Here is a 15744-nt window from a genome sequence, read left to right on the forward strand (position 1 = left end):
GTTTCATGGCATGAGGAAGATTATCACTTCTTAAACTAAGATGCAGAAATAATTCCTAAATCCAACAGCATGTGGGTCTCCCCAGGTTCAAGGACAATTTGCATTCTCCAATGCAAAGAAAGAGGAATACCATGACAGAAGAGACTATGGAGGGGCAGAATCATACTTCCAATGTCAATTATCTGAATCAGATGCTACAAGAAGATGCTTAGCCTCTAGAAAGTATGCATACCACTACTCCAAGCATAAAAGCCTTGCTTAGTGGGTCCCTTCATTGATTTGGGAATTTGGAATGGTTCTGTTTTGTCTTGGTTTGTTTCTGGGTGTTCTGCCAAGCACCAGGCTCTTTGCCAAGCAGCAGCTCTCAGGCTCTTCACTCCCACCACTTCTGTCTGAGTGTGTACTTCTCCTGCATGCCGTGCTCCCAGGCTGGTGTCACGGCCACGGCTCCGCAGCCTGTCCAGCTGGGCAGGGCATGCCCACCACGCTCTCTCCTCAGCCTTGGTATGGCATCCAGTGCTGCCCTGCCCCAGGTGTTTCACATACCTTCTGTTGAACTTCCTGTGGCTGCTGCAGCTGACAACTCTTAAACAGATGAACAGACACATACACAGAAAGGACAAACTGAATTTCTACAGTAGGCACAACATTTCATATAACAAAGCAATGCCCTTTTACCACAGAGTCGCTGCCTGTTCCTCAGTGCTGAGTACAGACAGAAAACAGAGGTAAAAATGGCTTTTCCTCTTTTCACCATGTTACTGGCTGGTCAGACCTGGATATAAATGGCATCCTGACAGTTTTGGTGCTTCTCCCAAGACTTTTCCCCACATTGCAGCTAACATTGGTGACAGGTTCTTCTTCCAAGGGACCTACTATACACATCCCCACAATGCAACAAAGCCAACGTCCTGTAGAGCGCTTGGCAGAAGGGCAGAGGCAGGACACCATGCAAGCCAGGAACCAGGCAATATGCTGTACCATGTAACAGCAAGTTCTGTCTCATATGTCCCTTGCTAATCTGACAGAAAAGTTGTTGTGCACTGATACGCAGACAGATCAAATTTGTACTGCCAAATGAGCTGTTAGTGCACAGCATCAGCAGTAATTAGAGACACACACCTTACTGATAATGGCAGTTCTGATGGTTTACATCAAAAGCAGTCTGGGTCATGAGCTTTGATACACTGCAGAGAATCTCTGCCCTATGAGAAAGCAGAAATACCTGAAGGTATCACAATATTTTGTTGATTTTCACTGCATGAAAGAAGGGTTTCATTGCATTGCATGAAAGAAGGGTTTGACCTCCAGGAACAGTGCTTCACTAGTGAGGAAAAATGATTTAGAAAACGCTGGGAGTTAAATAGAATCTAAAAATACAGCTGAAATTTTGAAGTGTGTTTTGACAGCTGAAAGGAGATAAAAGTAGAGCAAACTAAGAAACTAAAGATTTTGTCCACAGAATGAAGAGATAACTAGGGGGAGATTCTGCACCCTGACATGACCTGTTGTAGGACGTGAAATAGCATTAATAGGCAGGGACATACTTATGGCATAAGCCTAGTACTGCTCACTGGTATCTTTTGTCAACATTACATGCAACACAACACTATTAGCTCTTACCAGAATTCAGTAGAAAACACAAGTTGCAACAAGAAAAGACAGAGGACAGAAGACATGGTAAAAGCTTTACTAATGTGATGTACTTCAAAATTATAAGGGGGCTTCAGCACATTATGTTTACCTACGTTAAACTGGAGCAATCCTAATTCACATTCTTTCTCCTTCCAGCTTTCATGTATCACAAGTTGCAGAAATTTCCAAATAAATCTTGTTTCCACTTTCTCAAACATCACAGGCTGAAAGCATGAAAGAGGTGATGAAAGCAGTGAGGCAAGCAAAGCAGGCAAACAAATTTGCACTTCTATCTTAAAACGTACATCAGGAGACTGAAAAAAAATATGTCTTCTGGCCTGTGCAGACCAGATTTGGGTGTGTTCTTTCTCTGGCCAACATGAGGGAATGCAGGGGTGATTGCTAGCTTCTCCTCGTCCTCAGGGCTATGGCTTGTAAAGGCACAGTTCATAAACACTCATTCATCTTTTTCCAGTCAATGTATTGCATGAGACAGGCATGCATTTTCACTTGTGGATCTCCCAAAAGACAGAAGCCATAGTCACTGCTGAGGAGGCCATGAAAAATAGTATCTGATGATTACATCAGTGCTCTGCTAGGACAGAAATTCAATAAGAAATTCTGCAGAGATGACAAAATTGCAACTAGGATGTTTTTTCCTTTACAGGGGTAGTACTTTTTTTTTTTTTTAGCTTCCTTTTTGATTTCAGAGGAGTGAAATTACTGTTCAAAATTCTTTTGCATCTATTACATGCAATTTTCAGAATGCAGCATCTCATATTAGAAAGACAAGCACTCACACATACCCTGAAGCAGAATTTACATTTACAGAATTTACATTTACATTTGTTTCCGGTCTTAAGGTCTCACCAGAGACTGAAAATCAAAGAGTCTGTGTTGCACCCCAGAACTGTCTGCTTTTCACTGAGTCATGTGGTACCCTACCAGTCACATCCAGTGTGTTTTTATTTCTCAATGCACAGAAAGTAAAACACATCCTTGGTATGGCTGGAATCTAACAGACTCAATAACAAATAAAGCACTCTTGAGATTTTATCACTGCTAATGCAATGAGACCCAGCTGTTCAGCGACATTCTGAATCTGCAAGACTTCATTGTCTTTCCACATGCAGCCATGCAATCAGAAATGACAAATAAAGGCAAATTTTTAAAGCACACTTATGGTTTTGTTTCCAAGTAAAACACTGGTAGTGCAGAATTGTGGTTCTTGTGCTCTGGCATCATGACTGCAGATAATTTTTGTATCTTAAGTTCCTGTTCCTTGGAAAGTAACGGTGGTAGGACAGCAGTCTGCTTTGAAAAATTGCTTCTCCTTCAAGATCACTGTTTCATGATATACCAAGCATTGTTAATAATAAATATCGAATACCTCCAGAGAAATCACAACCAACCACCATTATTATTTATTTCAAAGCACTGGGACTGGAGAGCAGATAGAACAAATATTGTTATAACACAAAATAAGGGACAGCGCACAGCCCATTCTCATTTGATCTGCGTTTAACTACACAAGTGCCTGTGCCAGAAGGACAGAGCTTTCTCAGACACTGAATACAGAAAAGCTGAAAGCAAAACTACCCTGAGGAATCAGAAGCTCTGGAAAACAAGTTCCCTCCATTTGGATTGAGCAGTTTCCAATCTTTAGTTAATCCTATTCACAGGAGAGTTTGAACTGATAGCATCATAGGTTCTGTCTTTGAAATTGTATATAACGGGAACATATGCCTAATATTAAAGCTGTATTAAAAATGAATTCAGTATTTGTGAGATGAATTACTGATACATACATGGAAAATCGAGTCATTAGGGGGACACTTTGCAACAGCTGTTAACATTATTGTTATAATGCAGACTACAGTTGTGACTGAGGTCTCATGTACAAACTATTAAGCTTCAGAAAGCATAAGATGCTGTTTATAGATAATGATGTCTGTAAGGATTACTGAGCATAATTAGGCTGGCCTCTTGTATTTCAAAGGTTAGAAGTATATATTCCTCTTTCCCTTAGAGTAACCTATAGGAGCATTTGTTTTCTTTTTCACACTTTGTTCATTCTTCCACCATTGCCCAAACTGTCTGGTAGGATCTAATATACAATGTAAATTCACAGATAAATTAAAGAAGCAGCACCGAGCTAAAAGGAACCACAAAGAGATGTTCTCAATTTCTCAGAGAAAAACAACTGTTAAACTGCTAGTTTGTTTGTTTTTTGTTTTAGACCACATTTGTATGTTTCCCCAGCAAAAGTGAAAAAAAAATGTGAAAGCAATAATCTCTCTGCCTTTTGCGGCTAACACATTTGATACCTCATTTATAGAAATTTAGCAATTGATAATGCAGTTTGTCTAGAGAAAGTATTACCCTAGCTAGTAGCGTTACATACTTGAAAGCTTCTTAAGTACTCTGAAAAGCAGGCATTAAGTCCCTAGCTTATTTTGATTTCAGTCTGCTGAGAAATGATCAAAGTTCCTAAATGTGATATTCCTTCTCTATCAACCTACAGTGTTTGAAATGAAAAATGTTAGTAAAAGGAAGAGGTGCTACATTCGGTGATTCTCAACATGCCTTTGCTGCAGATCTCACGTTTCTACATTTGTTGTTGAGGGTACAGACAGCTGACTAGTAAGTAAAGTCTTACTGTTAGGGAGACAAAGGATGTCCGTTTATTCATATCAAGCCCAATATTCACTATTCTGCTATATATGTAAGCAAATCTTGGCTAGAAGAAATGATCCAGCAAACTTAGAGTAACCTTGCTCTACTTTATGTGCTTCTTACATCTTCAGGAGAGGAAGCTTTCCACATGCTATGAAACCTGCTACTTTAGATAAAAGTGGCCATAGCAAAATTTGCACTGTGGGTGTCTCTCAGCACTTCAGTCTTTCAAAATATAAAGATTAGACACCTTAGTACTTAAATATTGGAATAACAGATGATTTTGAAGTGAAAGAACAGCACTATACAACATTAAATGGATAGTAGCCTCTCCATTTCTGCACAGATATTCCTCAGGAAAATAATCTAACCTCAGAGTTAGTGATGTGACTTTTTTAATTTAAAAAATGTAATTAATGTTATATCCCATCAGAAGTTTAAGAAGCCAAGTCAATTCAATGTAAGGTTTTCTCTTAGTAAAAACGTTGTCTCTATGACCACGCACCAGTACTCCATTTAAGAAAAACATACTTCAAGTTTTGTATTCACAAACACAGGTGAGGGTCAGTACTTTCTATGCTATGTATTGTTTAACTGGCCTCTTTTATGCAACGTTTGGGGGAGACATTAATACAAATACTGTGCAGTACACGATGACTGAAAATTACCTGGGCTGCTGTACCTTGGACCTCAGTCACTTTTCTGTTTCTGTAAAAAGTGAGAGAGAAAACATATTCCTTTTCTTAGACCTACTTGACAAAGCAGGATCTACTGCAGGGTGCTCAGTAAATACGAATCAGTTGACCTTTAAAATCATATGGATTCTTACAAGTAGTGCTTTTCTTTCTTTTTTACCTGCAAACGTCATAGACCAGATCCATTCAAGAAGCAAGCTCTTTGAACTAGATTTCTCCTCCATTAAGAGACTTAGGGAGCCTGGATTACATCAGCTGCTTCTATTTTCAGCTTTCTTCTCTAGGTAACTGACCAGTCTGTAGAAGATACTGAAGGCTGTGAGCTGACTCAGAGTCTACTATCCTTTTTAGGCAGATCTTCCTTTCCAGCCATGTACCTGCAAAATGTTGTGACAAATTCCTGTAAATTCTGTCCAATAATTTAATGCATTTCCCAAAGTAATTTCACATCTTCTTGGGGTAATAAAAGTAGATTTGTAAAATTCTATTATTGCAATTGTCCTCTCAATCCGTGTTAAATCTAGCAACCTATACTTATTGAGGATAAATAGTAGGAATTTAATGAATAGAATCATGTTAATTGTTTATTTCACCAGGTATCTTCTGTGAGTAGACACTCCTGTTTCAACTGAGCAGGGTGCCCCAACTGAAGCAGCACATTCTGCACCCCTCCACCAAGTGTCAGCAACAAAATTGCATCAATTTAAACAAATTGGTAAACCCCCGTAACTACAAAGGCAAACCCTGTATGACAATAAAGATTTCTCAAGTCTTAATCAACCTAGCTGTAGTTTAAATATTTGTAGAGTTGAAAAGGTTTCTGTTGAGACCTCACAATTTGTGCTGAATCACAGGACCCCCCTCTCCTTAGTCTTGCTGGAGATAATGAAATGGTCAGCCTAAAGTAAGAGAGCTTTTCTCTGGTGCGCTTGGTTACTGGTTCTATAAAAAATAATCAAACGCCAAGCGTGCAGACATCTGAATAGTTCACTTGACCTCTCCTAAAGAGGTCTCTATCCCATGATTGGATGTTATAATCCTATTTGATCTCCAGCAAGCCTGTGCATGCAAGGGGGAGTGGAAAAATAGCAAGGAAGAAATAATCTTTAGAAGTACATTTTCTTCTTTGCAGCCAGCTCAATTTTATACAGGGCAGATTAATTAAACCACAAAGAAGAAAGTGTTTATTTTTGTTGTTGTTCAAAGGGCTTTTTGTTCTAATTTTGGGAAGGAAATAGCACAGAAATGTAAACTTTTTAAATGGTTTCTGCTGAGCTGTCCAGCTACATTTCCATCAAAAATCTCTCCCAAACTCTCTCCCATGACAGTGAGGGGCCTCACTACCAGGCTAGCATCCCATGCAACTGGGACAGCAAGTCACTGCTTGACCCCTCCTCATGGAAACACCTGACAGCTACCTGCTGCTGGCCTGGGAGCCACAGGGCTGGCATGGGCTTGAGTTGTCAACATGTTAGCCAGGGCTTCACAGCAGGATTAATTCGTTGCAATTTTAATTCCTGCCAGTTTGTTTCTCCCATGGGGCAGCAAGTTGGTGTGAGCCCAGCACCGAGCTACACCTGTTTCCAGCTCAGCCCTTTGAGCCCAAGCTGCCATAATGACTGTGGGAAGGCCAGCACAGATATAAACAGAAGAAACAAGGCTTTTTGTTCGGCTGACAGCAGAGTAGCACAGCTTCTCTTCTGGTAAGGCTGATTCAAAGCAGCTGCCTCTTCCTTTCAAAAGACAGGGTAGCTTTGAAAATCTGTAAATATAAAGGTGCCCTTTAGGTTTTGGCACAACGCGATGGATTTGGAAAGCTGGAAGGGAAAGATCAGGTGGTAGCATCAGAATTTCACCAAATGGCTAGGATTTGTCTGTCCTACTCCTGTCCCTATCAGCATCTCTTAAATTCAAGGTTTTTCTAAACATAAATGATTCTAGATGGATCGTCCACTACTTAAAGACCCACGTTGCCAGCTCTGCTTCCTCTTTTCACTTTCACACAAACACAATCCTATTGCAAATCCAATTCTCTTACCAGTGCTAGGTACTCCCCCCAGGAAAATGCCAGGTTTGTTAAAGAGTGGCACAGCATCCAGCCCAGCAGTCCAAGGTTGCCTGAGCAGCACGCCATCTTCCTCCATTAGAAAGAGGAATTAGTGTTCAAGATTTTTTTATTATTATTTTACTGTCAGTGGTAAAACCTGAATTCTTGTGTTCCTCCCTTAGTAACTCCAGTAGCTATGGTAGCTATCCTAGTTAGAAAACTGCATGTACTAAAGCCCTGTTTTCTCCTGATTTCTTACATTATTTTTGAAATCAAAAGTACCTTATAGCTGACGATCTGAAATGAGTATCCTCCTCCCAAGCCTTTGTACAACCTGAAGGCAAAAGTCAAGTTCTTTAATACAAAGTATGAGACCTGACAGACTTGGAACCTTAGCTTCAGTTTTGACATTGTTTATTTCCAAGCAGTGACTATGTGCTTTGGAACTTACTTGGTGAAACAGCTCTCACTGATGTTTGTAAGGCCGTCTAAAATGCACCCGACTCTGCTTCATCACTGATATGCGCCAGCTATTCTTGCAAAACCTCAGCCATGAGCTCTCAGCTTCTCACAGGGAAGAGAGTAAATACAAGTAGGTGTACAACAACCCTAAGTACAAAATGAAGCAAGGGAGGTGTTAACCACAAACAGCTCTCTCTTCAGTGAGTGCCTACTGGTTCCCAACAGCAAGCTAAAGATGGTATGCACAAAAAATTGTACGCTATAATACTTAGAGTCTGCAGGCATTGCTACACCAAGCCCCAGTCTAATCATAATGACTTGGGAAAAGTCACTGTAGCAGTCGGTGAGTTACTTTTCAAAGCAGGCGTTTTACACAACAATACAGATTTCAGCTTTTGCAGGGGGAGGACAACGTTCTTGCATCAGTGTTTCATTCAAATTGCATTTTGCTTCCATTTTTCCAAAGTTTGGCTTTGTTCCTTCAAGTGGTGATATATGAATCCTACCCTGGAAGGAGACAAGATCAAGTTTGTTCAAAACTAGTATGTAAAGATAACAATAGCAATGAATTATGAACCTGATACATAAAACTGTGTTGAGTTTTAAGTGCAATTAATTGCTTTGCTGATACCCTTCACTTGTTCCAAATGGCCATAAAACATGGCATTCAAAGACCTGTTGCATTTCATTTTTATGGTAGCTAATATGATACTGACTTTATAACATTCTTACACATATTAAAACTGTTCCAAAAATAACATTTACACAAATAGTTAATTAGCATAATTCAGTGCTGAAAAAGAAAGAGAAAAAAAAAATAACACCAAAAAAAACACAAACTAAAACATGCCCTTGGAACAGGTTCCTTTATTAAAAATAAGACAGAGCCCCATGCAGTCACAGTATAATCCATTTATTAACATATCTCATGAGCCATTGGTGTTGATCCAAGGGACTCAACAGTTTTGGCAACAGCCTGATTTTAGAGGTACTCAGTCCCCAGTTAGTAGAAAGGGGTTTTAATAGGACTGAGTGGGCTGAGTGTTCCTCCTCGATGTAGGGAATTAAACATTTTCTTGAATAATTAAAGCCCAAGACATTGGTCCAAGTCACAATGCCTCATTGCACAGGGAGCTGTCCCCAGCTGGTAACCACCAGGGGCTCTTCTGTTCCTGTGTCCACATTCTCTAGGTACAAGAAACTCCCAGCAAATCTATCAATATGGTGTTACTTAAATACAGTTCATCTGCCAAAAGCTTTCCTCTGATTGTTGAAGATACACATAAAAAGTTGTCTTCAAGTGACTGATGGATCATCACAACTTCAGGATATTGGTTTCAGAAAGGAAGGCAGATAGACAAAAAGCAAGCCTAGTTCTCCTACCCCTGAGAACGCAAATATCCATGTTCCCATCTCCTAACCAATCACTCCGCTAATACCTTTGAGGAACTGATCTACTATTCTCTGCTATAAAGGTACAAGGATTACAAGAGTAATTGACATTCTGTCCAGGTTCATAAACAGCTGCCTGATTAATTATAGCACAGAACAACTCCTAGAAATCCTCTGAACAGCATTCAACTGCACGAATAGGTTAAATCTTTAACCCAGCTTCAGCTGGCCAAAGCCTGGGTTGGTGTCAAGACAGGGCAGACGAGGGTACCCAGGCAGGCACTACAGGTCAGGGCAACACCAGCACTGGGTCAGCCTTCGCAGAACACCAGGGCATTCTCTTAGGAAGAGGGGTAACTGGAGCATTAATAGCTGCTCCTTCGACACTTCACATACACACCACCTAGTCACCTGTCTTTCTCACACAGCCAGTGTGTACCACGTTGCTACAGGAACTTGTCTCACACAGCGTTCCCATGGCACAGTGCAGTTGCCAGCAAGAGTAACTGAGCTGTCAGCTCCTAGGAGCGCTGCCTCATTCCACTGACTAATGCTGCTAAGACAGACTGCCTCTGTCCTACAGGTATGTCAGCCAGGGCAACACTCCACACAGATCAGCAGGTGTTCTCTGCCCAGAGCTGCGTTATGCTCCACAGACATACCTACAGCAACTGCTCTGAGCTTAGAGGTGCTGCTGCACCTGCCAGAGACACAGGGTAAATTGACCTTGGCTGGTGTTCTCCCCATTGTAGCTGCCACCAAAACTATACCAGCAAGTTTAAAGTTATCTCCAGTATACATACGTAATATACATACAGTGCTGAAATCACTTACAGCATTGCCTACTATAGAAAACAGTACTGAAAATCATCAGCAGATTATTTTCTCAAACTGTATTCAGTTCTGGCTACCAAAGCTTAAACACCAGCAGAAAGAGAAGGCATGGAGAGATAGTTAGCATCTTATCAGATAGATGGACAGTTTGAGTTGAAGAGAAACAGAGAAGCCACAGTTTTAGGAAGGGAACTATCTGTAGAGTAAAAGATGACAATATAAAGCAAGGCCCCTTATTTCCACTTAGAGCTGAGAACACATGGATAGATGGGATTCAATGAAAACAAAAGGCAATTCATTCTGGATCTATAAAAAGAAACAATGTGCTACAGAGTATAAAATGATATTGGTTCTCATTGCCAGAAAACACTGAGGCTTAGTTGGATTAAAGAAGAGATTAAACATTTATATGGAATATGAAATTTGGTTAGATTAAACATTTTTTAAAAAGTTAGGGACATGAACTCTGACATTTAGGAAAATTTAAAAAAAATAGTGCACAGTGTTTGTGCAATACCTAGAAGGCTGAGTACTTGCACTTTTATTTTAATCATGATAGCAATGCAAGTGATTAACTTAAACGGGCCACAAAATTTCCCAAAAGAGAAGGCTGTTAAAACTTGCTCAGTAAAAATGCACACGCACTGTCCTTTGAAATGTCTGCCGCTGGGCAACATTAGGTACAAAATACAAGTCCGAGTGGCTGGGCGCTACTCATCCAACCAGACAATTCCAGTAAGCCCAGCGGCAAAGTACGTGAGTTTGGCTTGGGCTGCAAAGAGCGATAGTGGTGTTCTGAAACAGGTCAGGACAACTGAGGAGAGTATTTGCAGGCTTGCATACAGTACAAGTAAGGTGCAAAATTAGATGGAGATAAGATACTTCCTTCCCTCCTCCTGGCTCCTGCAGGACTCACAGAACATTAGCTACAATGATTCTCACAGCTTTCACGGTGACAAAATCCAAGAGAAATATTTTGGGTTCGAACATGGGAATCTCAGGTTACACTGCCAGGCCTGTCTCATACTTGTTACACGGTCATTTTTAATAACTCCTGAACGGCAACCAGTAGGCTTAAGGAAATAATCTTACAGTTTCAATCCTTTCTATATTTCTATGCCTCTTTGGGTTATAGGCATGACCTGGAAGATCAAACCAGGTTAAGCTAGAGGTGTGACAGCACTCAAGGCACCTGCAGCATTCTGGTTTGGGAAGCTGACAGTTAAAGCCAAATCCCTTTCTATTCCCAAACAGGTACTGCTACTGCTGGCGTGGAACTTGGGATTTAACGCTCTGCAAGACAAGAGGTCTGTAATGTAATTGTCCTCGGTCCTCCTGTTGTTTTAATTCCTGGGCAATAAGGAACAGTCCTCAGCTTATTTCTTAGGGACTCTCTGCCAGCAGGTGTAGGACAACTTAGCCAGCATGGAGCCAAGCAGGGCACTACTGAAGGACCAAACCTGGCTCTTCAGACGGGGTTATCAGCACAAGCCAACTGCAGACATTCATCCCCATGAGAAGAGGCACCAACAGATCAGATCAGTCTCAAGTGCCAATTTGCAGGGGTTCTTACACTGCATGTTTTAGAGATTCCTATAATTCTTTTTCAAAGTAAAGTTTCCAAGCAGGATATTTAAACAGCCCATTGCAGCAGCTGTAACCCAACTGCCTTGTAATCTACTGGAGAGAGTAAATGCAACTGTTTGGTTTAACATTCACGCACAACAACCAGATACCTCACCAGGTCAGCACCTTTAGATTAAGCTGCTTTATAGATGACAGATGAAAACTTTAGGCAATCACTGCTAGTTGAATCCAAGACAATTTCTAGGACGCTGTCACCACCCGTCCAGTGAGATGACACGGCTAATCCACAGGCTGCACTCTGCCTTCCGTTCTCGCCTTGCTAATCCCTAGGTACCGAACACCTCGGTGCCTGGAGTCCACACCTCCCAGACAGCAGGCCAGTGTCTGACCCAATCAATGCCCACACCACGGTGCATGAGGGAGCCCCAAACATGCACATTTGGCACAAGTTCCACATGTCCCATACCATTTTATTAGGCCATGTTTGGATCATCAGTTATGCAGCAAAGTTGCTCCTGAACAGACTTCTCTCTGGCTTGGCCACACAGCTAGAACACATTGTTGTGCATTGCACAGCTGTTAACACACTTAGCCCCTCTATTTGTATATTTCTTTACGCACTCAAGAACAATAAGTTAGCTTCCAAAAGTAAGGAAGACCTAAGAGTAGGAAACTATTCACTTGTTTTGATAAGAGGGAAGGAAGAAATTGAAGTATTCAACAACCCCTGCTTTCTCTCAGTATTTTATCTGTTCAGGCTGAAAGGTCTGAGCCTAAACTATAGCTTAATGGCACTGCTCTCATACTCTTAAACCAGTTTACTTTCACTGAGAGGAATGAGAAGAGAAATAGTGCAGAGAGAAGAGAGGAAGCATAGTCCAAAGGTTGCAAGAATAGCACACACTTCAGAAAAGCAGGAAGCTGCTTCGCAGCACGCTTGCTGTTTTACACCTCGAGCAAATTACTCACTCCTTGTGTTTGTTCTGTACCTATACCCCAGCGTATTCCCATGTTTCACGGGAGAACTGTGAACACAGAGATGTTAAAGACTAAGAGCACAAATAAAGGGCAGTTAATAACTATGATGACTAAGGTACCAAGAGAAAGTCCCTGCCATGCTGTTAAATTGTGTCAACACCTCTTTGAGATTAACATTATATTTGGATTTAAAGGAAAGTAACATGTCTATTCAGCCTTTTGGGGTCACATTTTTAAATTATTCACAGTAATCATGAGGGCAAGAAAGCTGTTGTCTCTTAAAAATGAAGATTTACTCTCACACAAACAACTGATTTCTGGAGACACTACTTTATGGAAAAACAAACACCAAAGAATCACTATATTGAGAAAGCAGCAACAAAACCATAGCATCTGACAACCAGAAATGTGTGGCACGGGATTACAACTGGAGGGATAAGCACCTCTTAGGAGGGACAGACACTAAAGGAATCATGTTGCAGAGGATCTGCTATTCAGAAGTGAAAAGGTTCCCCCTAGAGATCTAACAAGGAAGGAAAAAGAACCCAACTGAGCCTGTTGATCAGCTCAGGTCAAATCTTCTGATTCCTGCAACTGAAGAGAGACACTTTATGAAAAAATATCTGAAGATTTCCACTATGCCAGAGCCTGTTGCCATCTCCGAGTATCTCACCTCCCCTTTCAGTGTTTTTCAAATGTTAAACATAGAAAAATTGGGTAATAGGTTTACTGAGACAGGCATCTCCAATTCTACCTTTTCTGTGAGCCAGGGCAAAGGAGTAACTGCAACTGCCTTACAGGACTTGGATGGTCAGAGCAACACAGACTTATTTGCCCTACCAGTGTACACCTGCTTTCTCTGCTCAGATATTTGGGACTAAAAGGAAACCAAAGAAAGAATCATCCATAACTGGTTTTCTCCCAGTTCTATATTAAAGTCTTTTCCCAGCGTCCAAATGACAACATAAACCTCCACCAGTCACAGGCCAGAAGCCACAGCCTTCAGCTGCTGCAGGGCAGAAGAACAGTACATTGAAGTTCCTAGGGCTCAGACATTTTCATTTTAGCTTGGTCACTTTCTTGATCCAGGGTACGTATTTGCTGACCTTTGTGTACACACCAGGGGAATCCTTTCGACCACAGCCATAACCCCAGGAAGTGATTCCCAAAATGATCCAACGTCCATTTGACCTCTGACACATGAGTGGGCCTCCACTGTCACCCTGGCAGCTGTCCACCCGTTTATCTTCAGAGAGGTTCCCGGCACAAATCATGCGGTTAGTGAACTTCTGTCCATAGCGGGCCTCACAATCTTCCCGGGGGAGAAGAGGCACCACCCCCTGCAGCAGTGTTCTCGAATAGGACTTCCCTGGAACAGAACAGATCAGCCAAACCAATTCACACATAGACAAGACGCAACCAAGAGCAACAGTTCTCAGCACAAAACCAGATATTTGTACATTTCGTGTCAAGAACGTGGCACAGAAATAGGCCAAACTCAGCATCTCTGAACCATCAGAACTTCAGAAAACAGTACTGCAAAGCCAGACCACAAAAAAGAAACCTAAGATCAAAGAAATGGGGAAGAGGTTAGAGAAAGAGGTTAGATCAAAGGATGAGTCTTACTCCTGGTTTTGCCAACAAGTAACTTGAACCTTGTGTAATTTATTTCACCTCTCTGAGCCTCCATTTCCTCCTCTATAAAACAAGGACAGTGTTTTCACAAGGGAATAAATGCAGTAACATTTGTGATGTGCTCACTCCTCAGAGAAGTTTTGGAACATGTTTCAGAGGCATCCAAATATTATTCAAACGGAGCTTACTTCATCTTTGGCCAGGCTTGTCTCTATTTGCTCTGATCTCTTTATTACCACAGACTTGGTCAGAACGTAAGGATCATGTGCTATATTACAGTATAAACTTTCTGTACCCAAGATTTACAGTAATTTACAGACTTACTGTAAGTTCACAAGGTAGTAGGTGACTCGTTTGGAAAGCTGGGTTTGTTGTGTGTGAGGGATTCTAGCCAGTAAGTCCCAGTACAGCTTAAGGGAGTCATATGGCTAAGTTGCTCCTTGATCCTTCCCAGGCACCCCAAAATGACTCCAAAGGCAAATGTATATTCTCAGTTAAACACTTGAGTAACAGCTAGAGAAACAGCTGGAAAGGATGGGTAAGGCCAAAATCAACATACAAGCCCCTGAGGCTATTTGCTTTTTGGCAGCAAGTCCTTCTAAACATATGGATTTTCTCCAGTTACAGCAGCCCTAGAAAGGCCTCCTTTCCTAAATCCATGTTTTGCATCTATGAACCCCAAACGTGGAAGGACTGCTCAGCCAGTCACAAAGCTTTGTTTAGTGTTTAAAGCTGTCTCCAGACGAATGCATCCATGTAAGGACACCACCGATCCCAGCATTTTAAAACATCGCATTGAGAGAGCTAAGGATTTAGTAATTAATACTTTTTAGAATATTTCCTGCTTTCTTTTACCTAGGAAGCGTCATAGCAATGCAAGATGGCAGGCACAGGCTGTCTCAAACCTAGTGCAGAAACCAACATCAGAGCCCAGCTGTCCCTGGAGCAACATCCAGGGAGATTCAGTGACCTGGCTTCCAAGAAAGGTCAGCTACTGCACAGGAAGAACACTGTCTCAGGTATCTCCCCCTGCACATGCTCTTTATAAACAAGATGGTCTGAGAAAGATTCTTTCCATTGCTGAGCTCCCACTACAACAGCAGGAGGTCATGGAAACACGAGGGCCTCCCTGAACAGTAGACAGGTTTTGTGCACCAGCTCTGCACAAGTTGTTGTCTAAAGGTTTTACAGTGGGTAAAAATGCATGTAGAAGAGGGGAGAAAGAGAGTACTATGACCAGGTGGCAGCATTCCTCTCTCCCACCACTTCAGAAGGATGCTATGGCTACTAAAACTTCCATCATGGGCAGATCCAAGACAGCTTCAAAAATCAGAAAACAGTGATCACTGCCACAAAAATCACCTTATTTCCTGCTCCTTGACACAGACAACAGGAGCATTAAGAACCTGGCCTTGGGTTGGGCAGATGTAAATTAATAGTGCATATAGACTCCTCAGTCCAGAATCCCCCATCCATCTTGCTCCTCAAAGCCCTGTCACTTACCTGTGTCTCCCCAGCCAGAGATGATGCAGGCTTGCCTGTTGATGTCAGACTTCTCTTTCCTATCAGGAAGGCAGACAGGCAGAACGTGGTGATTGAAGGAGAGACAGTGACCTTCTCTGCCCCGCATTCGGACCAGGGCAATGTCGTTATCATTGCTGCCGGCCCAGTAGTTCCTGTGGAGGACAATCCTCTCCACAGGCAGCTCCCTCTCAAACTCATCCTTCACACCTGTGTGGTAATCGCCCACCCGCAGCAGGTAGCGTCGTACATCAACACCAAACCTAGAGAAAAAGACAGGCA

The 15744-nt window shown here is 41.8% G+C and overlaps 1 protein-coding gene across 4 annotated transcripts in view; it reads right to left on the reverse strand.

Annotated features, from left to right (window-relative positions):
• Positions 1–1809: 1809 nt before the first annotated feature.
• LOC101802664 (neurotrypsin) overlaps positions 1810–15744 on the reverse strand; it is a 30201-nt gene continuing 16266 nt past the window's right edge. The window contains exons 14-17 of one of the 4 annotated variants that reach the window (XR_011810354.1): positions 15445–15725; positions 13413–13675; positions 7505–8022; positions 2418–5383 (exon numbers count right to left, since the gene is read on the reverse strand). Coding sequence is in view for 3 of the 4 variants with exons in the window: in XM_038181245.2 (XP_038037173.2) it covers positions 7885–8022; positions 13413–13675; positions 15445–15725 (682 nt within the window). In the remaining variant the exon portion in view is untranslated. Of the gene's footprint in view, positions 8023–8364; positions 13676–15444; positions 15726–15744 lie in introns of those variants that run through there. The other 3 variants (XM_038181245.2, XM_021269678.4, XM_021269677.4) reach the window with 3 other exon arrangements.

This window comes from Anas platyrhynchos, chromosome 6 (genome assembly GCF_047663525.1).
Source record: "Anas platyrhynchos isolate ZD024472 breed Pekin duck chromosome 6, IASCAAS_PekinDuck_T2T, whole genome shotgun sequence".
Lineage (NCBI taxonomy): Eukaryota > Metazoa > Chordata > Aves > Anseriformes > Anatidae > Anas > Anas platyrhynchos.